The sequence below is a fragment of the Amblyomma americanum genome, chromosome 1, assembly GCF_052857255.1.
Source record: "Amblyomma americanum isolate KBUSLIRL-KWMA chromosome 1, ASM5285725v1, whole genome shotgun sequence".
Taxonomy (NCBI): domain Eukaryota; kingdom Metazoa; phylum Arthropoda; class Arachnida; order Ixodida; family Ixodidae; genus Amblyomma; species Amblyomma americanum.
In genome coordinates, this window is record NC_135497.1 from 105,294,507 (window position 1) to 105,317,039 (window position 22,533).

The 22,533-nt window shown below is 48.7% G+C and overlaps 1 protein-coding gene and 1 pseudogene across 1 annotated transcript; both read left to right on the forward strand.

Moving 5' to 3' along the window:
• The window catches only part of LOC144113026 (uncharacterized), a 99,978-nt pseudogene extending 89,625 nt beyond the window's left edge, over positions 1-10,353 (forward strand).
• A 192-nt stretch (positions 10,354-10,545) lies between these two features.
• Positions 10,546-20,678, forward strand: LOC144113034 (neuroglian-like). Its single transcript, XM_077645921.1, has 8 exons — positions 10,546-10,909; positions 11,390-11,512; positions 12,018-12,203; positions 15,387-15,671; positions 16,318-16,620; positions 18,694-18,987; positions 19,750-19,878; positions 20,474-20,678. Exons 1-8 carry the CDS (start codon positions 10,546-10,548, stop codon positions 20,551-20,553), a joined length of 1,764 nt encoding a protein of 587 aa, XP_077502047.1. The 3' UTR covers positions 20,554-20,678.
• The last annotated feature ends 1,855 nt before the right edge of the window (positions 20,679-22,533 follow it).

Below are 22,533 nucleotides of genomic sequence, written 5' to 3' on the forward strand. Positions count from 1 at the left end.
CGCCACTTGTAAACAGCATAGATACTCGTCCAGACAAAAACAATGAAACGCAGTGTCGTAAACCAAGCGCTTGCTACCCTGCGCCTACCTGATTAAAAACGATATGTTCGCCTTGCATCTCCCGCCTCCACCCTTTGCTCCACCGCCGGTTTCTTTTTTTTTCTTTAGACGCAAGGATGTTACGCGTACTTTTTCCCTTCCTATTTGAGCCAATAACCGCTCTTCGTTATGCTTATTGCAGAATCTGTTGAGAAATCTGCGGCATATACGCAATCGTGGCGTTTTAAAGCGCCAGCTATACACGTCTTCAGACTTTGCCTCCGTCGAGCCGCACGTTTCTACAGGGACGTATAGCAGCCGTATTTAGAAACTCATGCGTCCGACCTCACTGGATGTGGCCTCATAGGACATGTATTGAGAGGCCTTTTGTCTTACGGATCGTCGCAAGACCGTGCGAATAAATTTTTTTTTTCTAATATTGCGGCACCTCTCAAGAAGAAGCAATCTTTAAAGCTGCTATTACAAGGAATTCGCAAAAAGCGCTTCCAGCTCCCCTTGGCTGCCACCACCCGGTGCATGGCTTTAGACAGTTTAAAATAGCGCGCTGACATCATCCGTGACCTAAGAATTAAAGAGTGACCGAGTGGCTGCAAAACATAATTCGGGCGCCGTCACAAATTCTTGATAATGTTGGCGTGAAAAAAAAAAGCGAAAAGGCGAAATGAATCTGCCAAGAGCCTTATTACTTCGTTCTCCACGTTATGCCAATGGCCGCCGTTCATTACATTGAATACTACGTGCCGAAGTATTATTCGTTGAGCACAATTATTCATTTCCGCGACGCTTAAGAGGGACCGGCAATTGAAATGGCCAATTTGGTCATTAACTGTAATTTTTCTGTTCACTTTTTTTTACGTGATCGTGGTCTGTCTCGTAGCAAAAAAAAAAAACGCAGCGAAACAAATTTAGGAAGTTTTATATATGTGTGCTATTGAATATTGTTAGAGAATCGCACTCCTGATGGTCCCGGAGGATCGCGGATTCCGCGGCTTTCCGATGATGGTGCACCACCATCTTAGTATCACTAAGTATCAGCATGATTAGGAGAGATCAGAGCTTCCGCTCGCTGCGATGCCTAATTTTCGGCACCAAAATCAGAAGTATAAACTCGGCCATAAATGAGAGGAGTGTGCGAATAAACTTTAGGGTCGCTTTTCTCAGCTTTGGCTTTTTCTGCGATTGGTATCGTTCATTATTTAGGCATTTCGTAACTAATTTCAGTAAAATAATCGCAATTTGTGCATTAAATCCGGAGATTTTGGGGGATGCAATAAAGGTCTCAATTTTTGTATGCATGCGTGCAGAGTTTTTGAAAGTTAATTTTGTAAGCGTTTTGATGTAAATATGCATGCCGGAGTTGACCTTTTATTTTCGCAACTATCAGGGTTCTAAAAAAAACTAATAGCTTTATTTTCCAAAGCAGAGCTTTGCTAACATGCTGAAATAACTAATTTGTGCACATTCTCCTTAAATTTTTAACACCGCGGAATGACTTTACTAAGGTATTTATTGTAACTACACAACTTGAAGGGGAGTATCCGGGGGGGGGGGGGGGGGGTTAGGGGGGGGGTGCTTTTGGGGCTTCTGCCCTCCCCGCCGAAATTTTTTCGAACTGTTACTTACCGCTGACCAAAACAACCACCGTCGCCGGAAGTCATTCTGGATTTTGTCCCCTACAGTGTCTTTTTCAGACTAGAAAAAAAACATTTTGGCGCGAACATTGCTAACTCGGGTTGGATTTCGTGGCAACGCCCATGCACCTAGAGTCATGTAACGCAAGGGGCCCCATCCTAGCACAAACTTTCAAGGGCCTATCGATGGCTCGCTGTTGCGACTAAAATTTCGGTGCAATTACTCGCAATACATAACTGGCGACAGCTGCTGCTGCGCAGTACACTGGAACGAAGGACAGCGTCATTGAGATTTTTCCCTGGCCGTTGCATATTTACAGAAATGTAATGGTTCTTGAACGGCAAACATTCATTAAAATATTTTCCTCTACTTGCTAGTTTTGTGGCCTTTACATTTTTCATATCAGCAGCATGCACTGCTTTGCTGGTTCCGAACAGATACAGTTCTAGACTTTGTGTGGTATTTTATTTACTTATAAAATACGCAAAAACATGGAAGCATTGGTATCAGCTATGTCTGCCACGAGTGAACGATAAGGGGATAGTTGGTATGACATAATTACAAGAAATAAAACTGAGCAGAGGACAAGACAGAAGAGAAGCCAACGGGACGGGCTCGTCCTGTTTGCTTCTCTCCCGTGTCTTCTCCCCTGCTCAGTTTTGTTTTGTAATCACACACATCTGCCACGATTTTTAAGACATTCAAATACATTCTTTTATTTTAAAAAAATACATATTTCACTTTTCTAGGCAATGGCATTATTGGTGGCAATCACAATGCAGTTATTATTGTTGCATTGGATCCTTTCACAAATTCTATACACTATACACTATGCAATATACACTATACACAAGAACTATTAGAGCTAGCTTAAAATAAAATGTCATACTTAAGTTTTCATAACAAGTTACACAAATGTGCCAAATTTGGTTTTGTTTCATACATAAATAACGAAAATAGTTTTGATTGCCACCCTTCCTCAAGGGCTCAGTATTGAAACAAATAATAGTATAAGGCATCACATAAATGTACCCAGATTTGCTGCGCCTTGAAAATCGCAGCGTAGGTTAGCTTTTTGCATTTAGCTCCCATCCAAGTGCTGCTTGTAGCGGCCAGCATATATAGCTAAGTTTATTGACTAAGTAACAGAACGGCTTCGTATCTGTGCAATGTTTTGTTTGCATCGAGGGAGAACAGTGACATACAGAACGAGATGAGCACAACTTTTCAGGCGCCTTGCCATCGCGACTCATGTATTTTCCTGAATTGCAGCGCCTATGGTAATGTGTTTCGAAAACATTTCAAGGGCAAAGTGTGCATAGTCATACAAATATCATGAGGTCTGTTGACTAAACATTCCCACTGTAATTGCACCTGCTGCCCATTCTGCACATAACGAACGAGTATTTCGCGAGCTGTTAAGGACGACAACCGTCCCCCAGAATGAGCGAATATCGCCAGCCCACTCACTAACCTGGTGCCTAACACGGCCGTGTATATTCACCGTCATTTATCCGCTGCAGCGTTTGTTCTGTGAGACATTTCGGGTTATTTATTGAAATGGGCATTAATATGATGAGCGCTGATTCCAGTTTGGCCCGCACGTATTCTGCTTGTCCCCTCTCTTGCTCCACTGACAAGTGTACATAATATTAAGGCGCGATCAAGCCGAGCTTCAACGCCAACGTTACCATCTGGTGAAGAGCGCAATACTGTAGCGCGATCGCCGCGTGCCGACGACGACGCTGCTGCTGGCGGACCTGCCTGTTTATGTGCTCCTGCTATCACCTGTGCTCGCCGCCGGCCTCTGCGTCAAGCAAGCCGTGACATTTGGTGCAGGTGCTGGGTAACGCATCTCATGCAGCGCACCCCACCTCGCAATTAGAGCCCGGTACTAAGTCCCGGCCGTCGGGTTTTCTTGGAGCCCTCGGGAGAGACAGAGACTCGCGCTGTAGCCGACGTCAGCAAGGCCAAGCGCCGGAATTCGGACTCTTGCCCGAGGGATCCAGGACATCTAAAACCAACGCCACCATGCCGTCCCAGTCACAACAAACCGACCCCGCGATTGCGTCGAGGATCGTCTACGTGCCTGTCATCCCAAGATCAGTCGCCCCGTTCCGTGGCGATGGACTTGATGATGTTGAAGACTGGGTCCAGCACTATGAACGGGTAGCTCGACATAATGGGTGGACACCCGACCAATGTCTGTAGAACCTGTACTTCTCCTTAGATGCCACAGCGAAATACTGGTTTGAGAACCACGAGGCTTCGCTAACATCATGGGAGACGTACAAGGGCGAACTGGTACGCACATTCGCAAACCAGCACCGGCGACATCATGCTGAATATCTGCTCCACGCTCGTATCCAGGCTCCCACCGAGAGCGTGAGAACGTTCGTCGAAGACGTACTGCATCTTAGTGCCCGCGCTGACCCTCGGGCTACTGAAGAGAAGAAGGTGCGGGCCTTGATGAGGGCTGTCCGGAATGACATCTTTGGAGGCCTCATCTGCAATCCCCCTATCACAGTAGCCACAGTGAAGCGACCAACACCGAGCACGCATTGGCGACAAGAATCAGTCACTTTCAGCGACTGAGCGCCCTTCCTGTCGTCTCAAGTCTTGCTTCGTCTGGCCTGAGCGGTGGTGGCCTCGCCGATGTTCGCGAAATTATCCGCGACGTCGTCCGAGAGGAGCTGAAAAGGCTGTTCCCAGCTCCTAACCAGCCTGCATCTGTATCGATCGCAACGGCTGTTCGGGACGAACTGCGACACGCGCTGGAGCCCGAAGACGTACCCATTGTAGCTGCAGCCGAGCAACCATCTCTGAGCTACGCCGCCGCCGTCCGTCGTCCACCTCCCGTACATCGTCAGTACCAGAACGCTACCGATACCGGCCCTCGACGCCACGAGCTCATGCCCCCGTCTGATGCACGCCTGGAACCGCTGGGCCGCAGGAAAACCGACATCTGGTGGACTGCAGACCGGAAGCCGCTGCGTTTCCACTGCGGTGAGGCTGACCACATGTACCGCTACTGTCCGTACCGCAAACTCGGCCTTCGAGGTTTCAACCGGGATGATCCGCGCTCCCGCCACGGTGAACAGCCCCGCGAGATACAGGACTACCTTCGACGCTCTCCATCGCCAGTGTCAGCTCCACCTCGCACCTCACGGTCGCCGCCGCCTCGCCGCTCATCACCCCCTTCTCGCGGATCTCGCCGTGAGAGCCTTTCGCCACTTCGGGAAAACTAAGTACGGCGAGCCTGGAGGTGGCGTTGCCGGTGTTGCACGCAGTAAAGAACCTCCGCCTACGCTGGAATGTCCCAGCTCGACCGATGACACCCTTGGAAGCGAAGACTGTATTGTGACCTCTAGCAATGTAAACGTGTTAATCGACGGTCGTGACGTAAAGGCGCTTGTCGACATCGGCGCCGATTACTCGGTCTTCAGCGACAACTTCTCTTGGCGTCTTCGCAAGGTTACCGCCCAGTGGGATGGCCCAGCCATATGTACCGCGGGAGGTCACCTCGTAAACCCTGTTGGCAAGTGCACTGCCCGCGTAGAGATTCACGGTGAGACGTGCCCCACCACATTCGTGTTTGGAGAATTGCTCCAAGGATGTTATTCTTGGCATGGACTTTCTCCGCGAGTATGGCGCTGTAATCGACGTAGGGAGGAACAAAATGACCCTCCGCGCACGTTCTTCATCGCCAATACCTCCTCGGGCCCTCCGCGCTGCGATGAAAGTTGATGCCGACCATGTTCACTTGCCGCCGTTGTCGACAGTTTTCCTGCCGGTCCGAGCCGATACAACCGCATGTGGCGAAGGCGTTCTCGAAGGAAGTGTCCAGATGCTACTTACGCGGGGCATTGGTGCAGCGCGAGGGATCGCCAACGATCAACATGGGCGTGCCAAGATTTTCGTGACCAACTTCAGGAACGAGCCGCAGCACCTGACGAAAGGGGCAGTTATAGCCCAACTGGACGAACTAACTTAGCGACGTTCGCGAAGCTGTTGCGCTGCCTGAGGAGGAGGCCCCGCCCGGGTCATGTGACCCTACAACGTAGCCCCTGGACATCGATCCCAAGTTTGAGCCTTCCCACACACGCGAACTGCTTTCTTTTTTGCATCGGTACCACGACTGTTTCGCGACGACATCTCGGCTTCGCCAGACGCCCGTCGCCAAGCATAGAATTACTGTCGATACCGCGACGCCCCCGATTCGCCAAGCGCCGTACCGCGTTTCCTTGAAAGAAAGGGAAACCATACAAGAGCAAGTGCGCGAAATGATTAACGACGACGTCATCCAGCCATCCAACAGTCCGTGAGACGCCCCTGTAGTACTGGCCAAGAAAAAAAGACGGGACCCTTCGATTTTGCGTCCACTGCAGGCGACTCAATAAGGTGACCAAGAAGGACGTGTATCCACTACCTCGCATCGACGACACTCTCGACCGTCTCCGTCATGCCCGTTATTTTTCGTCCATCGACTTGAAGAGTGGATACTGGCAGATTGAAGTGATGAGCGCGACCGCGAGAAGACCGCATTTATAACACCGGATGGACTCTACGAGTTTAAGGTCATGCCATTTGGCCTGTGTACAGCGCCCGCGATATTTCAACGCGTCATGGATATTGTGCTCGCCGGACTGAAGTGGCAGACGTGTCTCGTGTATCTGGATGACGTTGTCATCTTCTCCAGCACTTTCGCTGACCATCTAGTGCGCCTTGAAGCGGTTCTTCGAGCTCTCCTGACCGCCGGACTAACGCTCAAGCCTTCGAAGTGCCGCTTCGCATAGAGTGAGCTGAAGTTCCTAGGCCATATCGTCAGCCAAATGGGTGTGAAGCCAGATCCAGAGAAAACGGCTGCCGTCGAATCCTTCCCTCCACCATCCGACAAGAAGACTGTCCGAAGCTTTCTCGGCTTCTGCGCGTACTTCAGACGGTTCGTTCGCAACTTCGCCCAAATCGCAGCGCCACTTTACCGCCTTACGAAGGATAGCGTCGCCTTTGAGTGGACCTAGGAGCAGCAATCAGCATTCCGCCAATTAAAGCACGCCCTTGCAGCGCCTCCCATACTCGGCCATTTCGATCAAGACGCCGACACTGATCTCCACACGGACGCCAGCAACAAAGGAATAGTGGCAGTGCTTGTGCAATTCCAGGACGGCGCTGAACGGGTTATTGCCTACGCCAGCCGAGCTGTTTCGAAGGCGGAGAGAAATTACTCGACAAGTTAAAAAGAGTGTCTCGCTGTCATCTGGGCAATCACCAAATTTCGGCCCTATCTGCACGGTTGCCCTTTCCATATTGTTACCGACCATCATTCGCTGTGCTGGCTCGCCAATCTCAAGGATCCCGCAGGCGGCCTTGTTCGGTGGAGCCTGCGGCTACAAGAGTACGACGTCACCATCATCTACAAATCCGGCCGCAAACATCATGATGCTAACTGTCTCGAGCCCCCGTGAATACGGCGCCAAGGGGCGATAATGACAACGAGGACGGCTTCCTTGGGGTATTGGACACGGCAGATATGGCTGCTGGTGGCACACCTGGAAGGCCACGAAGACGTGGTGCCCCGCGTTTTCCTGAGTTTTCTGCCGACGTTGCGGATTCTGCACGGCGTATTGTACAAGCAGAACTTCGACAGCAGCCTGAGGTCATGGCTTCTTGTTGTGCCAGAAGACGTGCGCGTCGAGGTGGCCGAAGCTTGTCACGATGATCCTACAGCTGGTCACCTTGGCTACAGCCGAACACTTGCGCGTATTCGAGGAAAGTATTATTGGCCGCAACTTCCTAAGTACGTCCGTCACTACGTAAACACTTGTCGAGAGTGCCAAAGGCGGAAAAGACCTCCTACACGACCAGCTGGTCTTTTCCAGCCGCTCGACCCACCGCAGCTCCGTTCCACACAATCGGAATGGATCTTCTTGGCCCATTTCCAACGTCGCAGTCGGGTAACAGGTACATTCTCATAGCCACAGACTACCTAACCAGATATGCCGAGTCCCGAGCACTTCCGTCGGCGACGGCTGTTGAGGAAGCTCAATTTTTTATTGAGTGTATTGTGCTCCGTCACGGTGCCCCTGCCGTTTTGATCACTGACCGGGGTGCTGCGTTTCTGGCACAGCTCACACAGGAGATCCTCCGCCTCAGCTGCAACAGCCACCACCGAACTAAGGCGTACCATCCGCAAACTAATGGGCAGGCGGAGAGGCTAAACAAGACGATGGCCGACATGATCGCCATGTACGTGGACGGCGCCCGTCGCAGTTGGAACGAGGTACAGCCCTACGTTACATTCGCGTATAATACCGCTGTCCAGGAGACGACAGGTATGCCCCCTTTCCAACTGGCGCATGGCAGACAGGTCACCACGATGCTTGACGCTATGTTGCTACACGAGCCGTCTCTCGACGTAGTCGATGATGCCCGTCTAGTCTGCGAGCGCGCGGAGGAAGCTCGGCAACTCGCTCGACTCCGTCTCCAGCCCCAACAGCATACAGACGCTCGTCGGTACAATTTCCGTCGACGTGACGTCCATTTTTATCCTGGGGACAAGGTCTGGGTGTGGACGCCGGTACGCCGTCGAGGTCTCTTCGAAAAACTCATGAAGCGCTACTTTGGCCCATATACGGTTCTTCGCCGCATCAGTGAACTGAACTATGAGGTGCTTCCCGAAGGAATGCGGCCGTCATCTCGCCGTTCCCCCCGCCCTGAAATTGTGCCCGTAGTCAGGCTTAAGCCGTATTACGCGCGAAAATCGCATGTATTTCCCACTGCCTTTTACATCGGCCAGCAGGATTTTCTGGGCCTGTGTGTTCTTTTCCTCCGCGTGTTTTTGCTCTCGGGTTAGCGTCGGGACGATGCTTCAATATAGGGGGAGGTAATGTAGCAAAGAGAAAGTCGAAGCGCGATCGCCGCGTGCCGACGACGACGCTGCTGCTGGCGGACCTGCCTCTTTGTGTGCTCCTGCTATCACCTGTGCTCGCCGCTGGCCTCTTCGTCAAGCAAGCCGTGATAATACTGCAATAATGACTGCAGCCATTTGCGAAGCAGCATTGATCACGCCCAGCCGCTTCGATCACTACCTGTGCTTGCCACTGATTACGCTTCCCCTGGAAACGCCTGTAAATGCTGCGTTCTCAGCGCTGAATACTAACGACGCGGATAAGACATAAAGCACAAGGTTTATAGAACTGCCGAAAGGGGCCAGCAATGAGGCCGGCCTGACGAATGGCACAGGCATAAGTGGACGGATAGTAGAAGCAAATGCCTGTCGACATACCTGGACGTTTGAGAAACAGAGCCGCTGTTGGTCTGAAAGGAGTTCATCGATTGTACACGGCAATGATAAGATTGAAGAAAGCCTCTAAATACTTCGCACTACGGCCGTATCAGCGCGTCACAACCCGGCCAGCGGCCATGCGAGGTAGAAGAGTACTTGCGTCACGCCGACTACACCCAAGGACGCCCCACGAGGACCTCGTCCCCATCACATACGTGGTTTGCGTCGGCAAGTCGCAAAGACGCTGCCGCTGTGCGAGGAAGCTGCATTGCGAACGTCGAGCCACTGTCCACCACTGAGTATGCATTCCATTCTTTTAATGCAATAAGGGTAGAGAAAATATAAAAATATCGATTATTGCAAGCATTCTACTTCTCTTTTACTGAGGTTCAAACTTTTATGTCATCTCTGACATCTTTAACACCACGTATGCTACTGAAGTAGGCACAAAAAGCCCAGATGCCTGGGAAATCCCACCTTTCCGCCCATATTGTAAGCATCAATCATTAGCACATAACCTGCTATCGATTCTTACAATTCTTACAATATGTACAAAAAACACGCAGTCTATTCTAAAGCAATCGCGCCAGTACCTAGTAAAATTGTGAACTATGCTGTATTTTATCTCTTGTCCATTCTTACTTTATTTTCATTTCTCCTGGCACAAGCGTTCAAAAGGGTGGTATCTTATTACCTTGACTGGTGATCTGTACGTATTCATGTCTCACTGTAAAGAAGATGTATATCTGGTATTTTTTTTCCTATCAAAGAAGTGGTGTCTTTGATTGTGTTTTTGAAATTTATTTTTGTGTATGTGGTGTACGTTGCTGTAAGGACATATCTTCATATTTATTTTTTCCTCTTCGCAAAACTGCCGTGTAACGGCCCCCCTGGTCCCCGTCAAACTACTTGTCATCCAGCCAGGAGACCATCCAGTTTTTTTATCGAAAAAGAATTAATTAATTAATTAATTAACGTTTCTTGTTTTACCATGCAACAAAAGCCTCACTATTTTCAGCCACGAATATGTCGCACCCGTACGAAATATAAGCACGTTCTAGCAAGTATTGGGTGAGGGTTTTGCATCGTAGGGAAAAAGGTTATTCACTCTCAATCGGTGTAAAACTGGCGTCTTTTCTACATTTTCTGAAGTACTGTAAACAGACATGTGAGAGCCTGTGTTGACATCAGCGAAGGCCAAAATTGTCCGTCCGGTTACCAACTAAGATATGTCGGAAGAGTTTGAAAGGCATGAATAAATAATCAACGATTTCTACAGTCCACTTTCATCAGACGGCCGCTCTGAATTCATGAGATGCCTCAACATGAAACGTATGCATACCCAGGGCCTCACCATGGTTCTGGCTCTGAGTTGAAAGCAGACTAGCGCAACGGGGGTCAGGAGGGCTTTAATTGAAACTGGACGGCACTTAACCCTACGTAAGGAAGAGGGGCAGGGTAAAAGGGTGAAGGAAGTGCAGTTTACGTCCTGCCTAGGAGGCCGTTTCTCTAGGTGTCAGAAAGTGTAGAGGAAGAACAGGAAATCTGTGCTTAGCCATGCGCTCCCTATGTTCTGCGCAGGGCTGGCGAACGAGATTACCGTGATCAAAAACCAGACGGGCAAGCTGTACTGCAACGTCACACTGTCGACAGGCGGCGGCAGTGGTGACGAGAACCCGTCGCAGATACGATGGTACAAGGGCGCCGAGCTCATCTACATGCTCACATCAGAGGGTCGTAACGTGCCCATTCGACAGATGACGCACCGGCCCAGCGCCTCCTGGCGAGACAGGCTGCAGGTTCGAGCCACGAGGCTACCCATCTGGCTGAGTATCGACCCCGTCGGGCTGCACGACCAAGGACACTACCAGTGCCTCGTCTACTACGGCACCGACGTCAAGAGGAACGTCAGCCACTTCCTGAGGGTCATAGGTCCGCTCCCGCTCTGCTTCGCACTTTCCTCCTCCTCAAAGCAGTGTGCCCCTTCGAGACAGAGGCCGAGAGTACTGCATGGGGTAATGGCAGAACAGCAGTTGCAAGACATAATTGTCTTCACGTTGGGAAGAATAGAAAGTTGGATGAAGTCCTCCTGATAGTACATGATTACTGTGCTTAAAGAAAGATCATTTCCGTGCCCGTTGTAACCGATATCAAAAAATTACTGTTAAGTATTGCGAGGAATTATTCTTACAATACGAGAAGTTGTAGCTCTGAAATCTGAGAATAAATGTAACGGCACGAGCCAAATTACTTTCGCTTGTGCTTACCAATGCAGTAAAGTCTCTTTTCTCTTCAGCATTACTTCTAAATAGTTCAATGTTGAACCATCGCGAGAGAAGGGGAGTGAATTAGCATGTCGGCTTTTGACCCTTTGCAGAGAGCTACCAAATACCGTCCTTTCCTTCCATTCAGAACCTCCTGAGAATGTGGTGATAATATTTGGCACAAGGCCAAATGAGATTCGCCTCTCTCCAAACCAGAAAGTAAGGCAAAATGAAGGGGAAGATCTCTACCTCGAGTGTCACGTCATAGGAGGTGAGTGCACAAACTTGCCTCATGGGTAATAAATTAATAATGCAGCATGTGGTGATTACAAGTGCACGCAGCTCGCGTGCTAGGTCAACTATTTTTTAAGTGCCGCACTTTTTGTCGCTCAGTACAGAAGGCAGCGTTTCAAGCCCGGAATGAATAGCCTAAATTTTGAAAGCGACTGCTGTATTGCGTTAAAGAAGAAAAAAAGAGGTACTGTAGGAGGGATACTTATTTAGTTCAAAGCTCTGTGCAAAGTCCAGTTGAGCACGATTTTCTTACTTCAGTAGTTCTGTTTTCAGTTCCTGTTGGTTGTTTATGTGCGTTTGATTTCATATGTTTAAATTTATTGCTCGCTGCAGGCTTTACTAAGAACTGCTGTCAGCGTTCAATTTGTGCTTCATCGGCTCTTTACTTTAACAATAACCAAAGGAATACTGCTTTTGCTCGAGCCCTGATGAACGCTGGATATTCCGGGTGGCGAAAAATACGCAGCTTGCTCTTAACGCAGGTAAACCAGAGCCTCGCATACGGTGGCTGGAAAGCGGCCGGAAAGGCAGCGTTTCGTATGGGAGCGACAGGCTGCTCAAAGTGCCACGCGTGCCGCGGCGCTTTGACAATACCAGTTACACCTGCGAGGCCTCCAACAACAACATTACAGAGCCCCTTCGAACTTCCGTGACAGTGCTCCTGAACCGTAAGTATGCCGAGATTGTTTAATCCTTCATTGAGATACTTGACTTAATGAACGCCCGTCTTTCCACCCAAACATACAATTCTAGCCACGCTTTGTATGTAGTTACCAGGAAAGAATTGCTAGGTAAGTGGTGCGAGTGAAATGTGGTTAACTTAAAGGGGCTCTAATTTTATTCGCTAACGCGACATGGACCTTCCTAGGACCAGTCTGTTATAAAGGAACGTAGGATTAAGAGAAGGTAACAATCACGCTACCTGGTGTAGCGTACTACACCAACGAACACGTACGCAGACAAGGAAAGAGCTGAATGCCTGAAGGCATCACTGTACGCGTCCACTGCTCTCCTCTGTCGCTCTCACTCCGCGCTTTTGTAGATCAACAAATCAGTCCAGCTAGCCAAAATCCCAGTCCTCACTGCTTGTTGACGCGCATGACTTATAAACAGGCTGGCACATAGTTTGCTCTACGAAACCACAGATGGCTATCATTTCATACATTTTATAGCAGCCTTCTAATGACGACAGTGACGAGCATACTTACCTCAGTAACAGTTCGAATGGATCCCGTGAAGTATTGGACGTAGCGACTGTTGCGAAGAAACAACAGTGGGTTTTTTAAAAAAAAAAAGGGGGGGGGGGGGGGGGGGAGGGTGCATTTTGTTTCAACCACTGGAAAATCGGTTGCACCTCGCCATACCTCGTTATTCGCCTGATGACAGCGATAGTAGCCATGATTTCATGCTGAGCGAAGCGTTTACGAAAACATCATAAAACTAAGGCGGTGCATGGGCCATTTTAAGTTGGTTACTTGACATTTCTTATTACTCATTATTAAACTATTAAATTTGGCGTACCTGCTATCAGAGGCGCTGATGTATTATATCATTGAAGAAGTACCATTATACATTGCTTTACCCTAGTTCAGTTGTATGTCTTCAGTTATGCGCGAAAAGTTTCTCTAATAACACCCTCTTCACGGTCGATGACCGCTTTCACAAAATAGGTCCGTTTTCGCCATGGGTCCGTACACAACTATAGGGGGCACAAGAATATACGTACTCACGGAAGGCACTCAGTTACATTCCTCCAAGCCAGGGGTTTATAGCGGTAAATACGCGTTATTCAGCTTAAATTATTTGTCTTTTTCGAATTCATAGCTGCGAACTTGACTACAAAAAAATTATCGGCTAAACTAGGCTACGCCGTAGTTAAAAGATGCGGCGAGAGCCGTTTTTGGTCTCAAATCCTACGCGGAGGCGGCGTCTGCTTGGCGTTGGCGCTTCCTGCACTCTCAGTTCTGCTCGACCTTCCTAGCACGAACCTCGTCCGAGATGGCAGTTCAAGATCCACCCCTTGCGACGAAGAAGCCGTGGTCTCTGTGCGTGCGTGCGTGCGTGCGTGCGTGCGTGCGTGCGTGTGTGTGTGTGTGGAGAATGGGTGGTGGCGTTTCTGGAGTATGCAGCAGTCCTTAGAGGATTGCTGCGGATCGCGGCAACTTCTGGGCACCCTCCGGGTCCGGATGGCGCCCGGAAGTGCTGAAGCACCCTCCGGAGCACCCTCCTGTGTAATCCTCAGGGCACCTACCACAGTTTTCGGATAACGGGGACACGAAGGCCCAGGGTGGGCTCTGTATAATGGCTGCCACCGTAGAAGTGGCAGCGTGTGTTGCTGGTTTTTGATCCCCCCCCCCCCTACAGGTTTGTGAAGAAAATCGGAGGGAGTAATATAGCCACTATATAGCCTAAAATATGGTGCATAGCAGAAATGTGGTGTCGGGAGTGGAGTGGAAAACGAATACTTTTCACTTCGGATAAAGGGAAAAAAACGCACACTAGGTTAATCATGAGCCTACCTTCAATACATGCCACGTGCGGTGACGACGTCCGGTGATAGATCAAGCTGCAGCGATGGCTGTCCATCTTGCCGTGCGGAACGAAGAACGAAGCAGTGCACAGCCTTTTGGCGTGTGCTAAAGAGAGGTACAGCTTTTGCCAAAAGTAGAGGGTTGCTTCTGGGTCATGTTGTGTGGCTCTTTATTCCTACCTTAAAGATCTCTAGAAGGCGAGAGGAACTTTCGTCGTCCCCTCGAAAACTTAGGACTTCCACGCACACTACAAGAGCCCCACCACACGGCTTAGTCAGCGAACCATTGGGCTTTATACTTTTGACAAAGGCTGTGCATAGCATATGTACTAAGTGTACATGCGGTGCCACAGTCACTATAGTTAGTGCGCGCGTGAGGGATGTACAGTGATCACATGAGTAGAAAAAGTACTACATTTAAAGAAAATAAGCAAATCACAGCCTATCTCTTTCACGGCAGTGGAACTCTGCCTGAAATGACTACCAGGCGCGTACACCAATCATTCACTGTCATTAAGGTACAGCCGTTCACAAAAATATACAGCACAAGTGGTTTGCTTCTAAGCCGGTCAGTGTGGGGCTCTCTAGCACCCCTGGAAGTACTAAGCTTCCGAGGTAGAAAGACGTGAGTTCCTCTCTCATTCTAGAAATTTAAAATGTTGGAAGTCCAAAACGAGCCACACTGCAGTGCAGAGCTCAGAAGTAAGCTTGGCGTACTGCATAATTTTGGCAAATGCTGTAAATCGCGTCCTCACCAATATCGGTGTCTTTTTCACAGTAAAGTCTGAGCACCGTATATCTTTTGTAATGCACTGCGTGCCGCGCCATCAGCGTTAGCTCCTCGGAGTGCATGCTGGCGCTGCGGGGTTCCGGGCTCTGTCGGTAGTGCGCCGCTTTTGGAATCTAAGGTTCGATTCCTGTTATGATCAGTGGGGCGTGCCTTCCTTTACTTTATTACATAACGGCCGGTGACTGATCGTTTGGGGTCGAAACTCGGATAACTACATGAGCCAGCGGCGGTTTGGTGGAAGCTCGGTTTACGACACATAGATACCTTTTATACTGAAAAAAAAAATAATAAACGCGCCAACTGATCCATGTATACGTACGCAGTTCGTTTACAGAACTCTTAGGGCGGCTCTGCCAAGCCACTTCCTTTTGTCTACAAGTTCTGTACGATCTCAAAAAGGGTGAGGAAAATGTAGAAGACCTGTCCCGTATCATTTTGCTGGATGAGTCAGCACCATTGGTAATACGGCAAGGTCCAATCCTCGGTCATCCTATAGCACTAGCATAAATCACTTTGTTTTTACCTCAACAGTGAAGCCCGTGAATGTCAGCATCCGCAACAAGGACACGCCGCTCAAGGCCGGAGTCCTGGCTCGCGTGGAGTGCGAGTCGTACGGTTCCCGGCCGGCACCCCAGTTCTCCTGGTGGCTGGACGGCAAAGAACTGGTGAACAACTCCAGGAGTGTAGAGAACGACCTCTCCGTACTATATTTCGAGCCAACAGTACAGAACAATGGCCAGAAGCTCACGTGCATATCCAGGAACCCTCTGATAAGAGACAGCGACTGCGTGGACATCTGGACGCTCGATGTTCATTGTAAGCTCGCCTGCTTTCGAACTGTGTGTGTGGCACATTCCTCGCTCACTTTAATTTCGGCGCGTGCTGTATATAGGCCCGGTGATTAGATTAATCGCACAGCTTCGCACGAAGTTCACTGGATGTGTTACTTTTTGCTGTCATTAGTTCGGTAATAAATATTTTTGAGATGGGCATTTTCTTTCTCGAAAATTGGGCCCAATTTACGTGAGTGATTTATTCCAGATTGCCCCTTGGCTGTTCTCACATTTTTTTAATGATGCAAAAAAAAGTTTCTTTTTTTTGAGGTTTAGGACCATCTTGAAAAAGTGTAATACGATAAAAAAAGCAATATCAATCTTTCTTTATCGGAGTATGTCACGGCTTACCGAAGCTAACAGAAAAATTGAAGTATAATGCACCGCCCATAGAATGATTCCCTCTTGATTACATGTCGAGCTGCAGTCTTTGCCACGAATTATATTACGTCGATTCCTTTTCTATTCAAGAAGTGACTTAAATGGTGTTCAATCGGCAATCATAACTCAGAGCAGCTCGAACGACGAAATAAAGGAGCCGTGAGTTCTGACACTATAGCCATGGTAGCCAGCTGTTAGGTAAGGCTTAAATGAATTCTTCGCTTTGTTTCGTGTTCTTTCTTACACAGTCAAGCCACAGATAACGCTGCTGTTCAAAGGCGTCCGAGTGCAGTTTGTGAACATCACAAGAGGCGCGACTGTTTCCTTGGAATGCCGGACTTCGGGAAACCCTCGTACTGGGAACATCACATGGTACCTCAACAAACAGCGGTTGCTGCGGAAGACTTCGCCGAAGAAAGGGGTGTTCTTTCGGGATCTATCGGTCGTGGACATTGTCAACGCCAACCGAAACCACAGCGGGAGTTACTCCTGTTCGGGATCCAACGCTGTCGGCAGTACCACCAGCAACGAGGTGTACCTTCGAGTACTATGTACGTGGCATAGTCTACATTCTTATAGAACAAAACGTTTTTAGTAAGCACCTCAATCGTAGGGTAGGCTCTAAAAGCAATTGATCAATTTTTTGTGTGTGCGTCAGGCTTAGACATGAATTGGTTTCTTTATCATCGTCATGAGCGGGTCGGAGTGTACGGCAAGGCAAAGGCCTCTTGCAGAGGTCTCCATATGTGTCTGTCTTTGCACCAGCCCTGACCACGTAATCACATCCTTGACAGAGATATATTTCCTAGATTGACCTCACCACGTGATTCTCAGACTCTCCGGGATAAGTTTCCTTTTCTATCAGTCACGCTTACAGACCCCCGGGTGTCTGTTCTGTGCACTAAATGTTTTCTGCAAGTCCATTTCATTATTCTTACTTCAGCAAAGATGCCATAAACTCGCCTTTTTTTTCTGTAACCTACTCTTTCTTTCCACCTCGTGTTTCCTTCCTGTGTCCAAATGCTGAAACCCTTTCAATTCACAGAGCATGGCCTTCACCGCAGCACGCCAGATTTCTTCCTGGCGTGCTCTGATGAAGGTGCATCAGAGTAAAAAGGTCACACAAATGTGGCGCCTTCGCCGTGCAGCGGCTTAAACTCGAGATCATGAATACGTAGCGGATATGAAACGCTAACGTTATTATTGTATTGTATCCTTATTTGCCGTCATCCACCGATTTTACCTCCCCAACTTAACCATTACTGCTGCAGTTAAACGCTCGGCTGCAGCGAACTAGTAACTCTGTTGCTTCTTTACACGCGCTTTACGAGAACAGAAACCTGAGGAGTTTGAAGTTTGTGCTGTACACCCTCGGGTCTATGCTTGCCATCCTTGTAATACTTCGCAACATTATTTCTCGTGACTGATGCGTAGACAATAAGGTAAAAAATCACTCATGTTCGATTATGTTGCCCTGAGTAATCCATACCAGGAAAGCTACGCAGCGATACATTGGACTCGGAGAATAATGGACTCGCCAAAATAAGGAACAGCGGTGGCTGCTGTGCCCCGCTGATTAGACAGGGCCACGGGCAGGTGGTTCTGCTGTAAGGGGCTCCGAAGCTTCCTTTCTGCTTCTTCCTGCGTTTCTTCCAACCTGGGGCCCTTCTCCTTCTCAACTCTACTTTACAAAACTGACTTCGCTCGTACTCGCTCGTACGGAACGGCGCCATTGCTCGGTCTCCCCATGCGAGCGGAAATGAGAGCGCATTCACGACAGCATCGCCAAGAAAAATGTGTAAAAAAAATTCAGCACTCACGCGTGGTCCACAAAGCATTAAGCGCGCTGAACATGCATATAGCTTTTCTCCGTCCCTTTCATTTCCATCGGCCGCAGGTTTGGTGTCTAGTGCACATGGGGCAGTTTCCCCGAACGACAGCCATCTTTTCTCTTCCTTGTGATACTATTTTAAATGAAACCACGACCACCGCTCCTGTTACCGCTGCACTTGAACTAACGGCTCTTGCACGAATGGTCTCCGCCCGGCCACGACACTTGACCTTCTAGCACGCTAGAAATGCCGAAAGGAGAAAGAAAGGCCCGGAGTAAAAAAAAACAATGCCTGAGTCCGGAGAACGCATTTTGTGGTCTGCTTAAAAGCAGTATAGCTGACATTGTGGTAGCAGCACGAGGTACTTCGTGCGCTATTACCAAGTCCAGAATTCCAGAAACAGAGCTAATAGCGCTAAAAAACTTTGACGATCAATCCTTTAGAGCTTTACCAATTTTATTTCGCTTATAGCGGTAGGTCTTCGTCCCAAATTATGTTTGGCGATCATGAACCTTCTTAAAGGGCCACCTATAGCTGCGTCGATATAGCACGAAATTATTTCTGGAGTGATATACCTGCATGGTGGACTTCCTCCGAGTTAAACAGAGCCACCGTTGAAGTATGCACTAATCGAAAACTTCCTCGTTCGCCATCTGGTCAAAAAGATGCTATACAGTCACTCGTCCGGTGTTCTCACATGGTATGGTTGCATGGGCTGCATAGGCTGCACAGGTTGCTGTGGGGAGGGACTGCTCTAAGTTTGGCGTTCCCGTGCTTTGGCGGCGCGTGCAGATGAGCCCGAGTGCATGCAAGGCTCGGACAGCTACCTGTCTGCCGCCGTGGACGAAATGGTGCGCGTCCCGTGCCGCGTGGCCGCAGATCCGCCCCAGGTGTCCTACTCGTGGTCCTTCCGTAGCAGCCTGGACGAGATGGCCACCAGGAACTTGACTGCGCCCAGGAACGGCAGCGGCGGCCTGCTCTTCTACCAGCCTAAGGTGGCAGCCGACTTCGGCACCGTCTACTGCTGGGCACAGAACGACATCGGTCCCATGGCCAAGCCTTGCATCTTCCACGTGGTGCTCAAAGGTGCGTGCGAAAAAGCTTCGCGGGGCACCCAAGCCCACGCGCGCACAACGTGACCTAATTTTCGTTCGCACAACACCACAGGGAGAGAGGTTAATAGAGGATCTTTTTGCATTCCCGCTTGCCTCAGTATAAACTAGAAATTTCGAAAGCCAACACAGACGTACATTAAAAAGGTTCTCTACTGGGGTTATCTCAATCTTCCATAAAAGACGCCAGATCCCCTGGGCGGTATCAGAAACGCTTGAAGCCCTGACCCCGTTATGTCAGCCTAATTGCCATCCGTTTCTGCCAATCTCGATTGCAATTATTTCTGATTTCTGCGACATTAAAGGAAGGTTGTCACGTCAGTGAGGGCAAAATGCTACCACTGGAAGGAGGACGATGAGTTGCGAGATAATCAACGCAAGAGGTTAAGCCGACACAGCACTATTGGCTAAGTATTTTCAGCTAAGCATTGGGAGTTGTAAGTACTGCGCTGGTTCTGTTCTTGTGGCCTACCGAACACTAGCAACGCGAAGGGGGGGGGGGGATAAGGAAGCCCCAGATGGAGGCGGCTGCTTCGAAACAAAATGTATCAGAGCCTCTCTGAGACTGAGTAAAGCAGCACTGGGAAGGAAGCACAGCAACTGCCGGCTGGAAACATATGTACTCTTGTTACAAATTTTCACAGAATTGCTGTAACGGCGTCATTTCAACTATGGCAGATCGACATTCTTTGTCTCTAATCCCTCCTCTTTTTCCTGTCCTGGTTCTCCTTTTCAGAATCAGAAGACGCAATGACATCATACGTTCTTCTCGCTGTCATCATCACTTTTTTGTTCGTGCTTATTCTGGTGCCCGTTGTGGTCGTCATCGTCGTGCAGACAAGAGAACGCGACGTAAGAAAAAAAGGTAAGAGGACACATGCTGAAATACCTTCACGCTTTTTTTCGGCGCCAAAAGTAAATAAGCACACCGCTTTTACAACCAAGCTAAACTATGTACTTACTTCGGCGCCAGAGGGAAGTTTTGAGTTTTCACTCGTGATCGGATAAGAATTCCAAAAGAGCTGTTTACTTTTCTCAATACTTTTTTAAGCACCTAGGAAGTGAAACATGAGCATCCACTGCTTGGGCGCAATAAGCGTTAACTATGATTTGTTTTTAAGCGAGCATAAACTAGACGGTCACAGCAGTAAAACAGTTTGAGCGTGTTGCAGTGGTGCGAAAGCGTCACCTTGCAAGATGCCTGTAAAGGGCCTTTAGCTTCGCGATTCTTTTAGCAGGCCCAACTTGTTTTTTGGAGGTACACATGCTGATATATGGCCGTGAAAACATTGCTCAGTGTGAACAAGTAACCTGAAGCGGTTTGTTTGTTGTTAACCACCCACTGGTTGCCTAGCCTCAGGTCCCGTTGTTCGTGCTAAATTGGTGTTGCGCTCAACGCCGCATACAAAACACTCACGTCTCGGGTCCGCACCCTAACAGTTGTCTGGTATCCCTTCCAGGTCAAAACGCATCAGTGCCGGCGGTGACACCCAAAGACCACACCCTGCCAAAGTCCATGTACGGCGACCATAGTGTATGAACCCATGTGCGCGTGCCTGTGGTTTATAGCTTCGCTGATTCGTTACAAGACAAAATGATCTCTTTATCTCTCTTTCTTTTTTTGTGCTTGACATGGTGATATAATAGCGACATTTTTTATCGCTAGAGTATTACGCATCTGCCAGTATTTACTGTTATATTTAGTTGAGAGACAGAAAATCATTTAACTGGCAGGAAAGAAAGAGCGAGGAAAATCCCTGCCACCCCCTACTCCCCCCCCCCCCCCCCAAAAAAAAAAGAAAAAAAGAAAAGGCGCCGGATTCTCGTATATAGTGCAATGAGTGTGAAAGGCCAGAGGAAGGCTTTGTGCTGACGTAGAAAGAGCGGAGAAGGACGAGGGAAAAGGAAGAGGTGTCGCAGGTTTTCATGCTGAGTTGAATAGTGACTAAAAATGTTTGCTGCCACGTACGTACACAATTTGTCCTAGTTGACCAAGCTTTGTCTAGCGCTTATTTTCGCGGCAATGGAAGCAATTTTTTTCTCGGTGGTGGTAGAGCGGCCCGCCTGAGAATATATTATACCTGACATGAGTAGCTAAACTGGATTCTTCATGTTTCAGCCACTGAAGGTATCTTTACCATTCGAACCGCGTTCTGAGATTGCTGAACTACGAAGCGCATCATGCCGTCGTATTTTAATTCCCAGTCACAAGAGGGGGTAATGCTGTCACCCAATATTTTCTTCTTCTCTTAATCCTGACCAAACGTATGAAATTAACGCTGCCAGATTTGAGCATCCCCCTGGCGTAGACGTTTTATGGGCCGTTAATGGGGCGTATAAAGTTGTTCACTGCAACGGCCATTGTCAACGCGACCAGCGACCGTAATATCACTGTCGCGCGATACGTTTTAGAAGGTTGAAGAATAACCATTGGAGTGGTTTTGCGGATCTCGCCATTCGGTTTTGTTTTAACCCAAACAAATTTCTAACCAAAGTAGTTTGCTTATACCTCCGCTGCTTAACTTTAAGGTTACTGGTTACTCTCAGTAATAATGAATGCAGCAAGGGTGTTTTCTTTATAACTTGAATGTGCTCAACATGGACAGAACAAGGGAGAACGAGAAGAGCGAACAACTAGCGCATAAGAGGGCGCGCGGAAAACGTCATCAACCTTTCTGAAAAGGCTCTTCCTAACTAAAAGCATCAAAGAGACGTTGGAAAGAGGGTCGAAACTCGCCATCGAGCCGAGAGTTCAACCGGTCGATTACATAGCGATGGCTAGCTCTGTTACTCATCGTATTGCAGATCTGGCGCGGGAAGTTTGCATCGATGAACCAGTAAGATACGCTGAAAGTTCCATCCCAAGCCCTATAGGAAAAATGATCCCACGAAGGAAGCTCTGGCCTTTCTTAGAGGCAAAAGGTACGCTACGTCTAGTTGTCTCTCTTCATTCGCCTTCGTACTGTCAACACTGAGGGCATTCAAGTTACGAAGGAATTGAGCAACAAACAGCCTCTCTCCTGTCATTTTTAAGATTATTTTTCGGCGTTATATTCTTAAAAATGCACTTAGTGCTATTTTATCGGCCCGAATAAAACGGAACAGTTTATGTACAAAAATTGGTTTCCTTGCGAGCACTTGCTAGTCTTGAGTTACCTGAGTGTTATTAAGTGCGGCTGCTATTGAAAGTTGTCCGTCGCGGCAGCAAATTGAGAGAAACGAGTAGACATTCCGTGCAAAAGCTTTGCTTGCAGTTTGTGAGCGTGGCGAAAGTTGAGTACAAGTCTTTCCACGCTGCTTTTATTCGCCGCGTTGCGTAAACGAAGTCTGGCTGCGCTTTACGTTGGAACGTACGCAGAAAAGCTCTAGCCTAGCATTTCATTTTGCGCACAAATTAAAATGCGCGTGTGGAGAACAACCCAAATCGCGGGGGAAATGATCCCCCTCACACGTTGGCTGTGAACTTGTAACAAATCGACTGGTCGCTAAATACTGGCTCATGCAATTACTGGGGTCGACG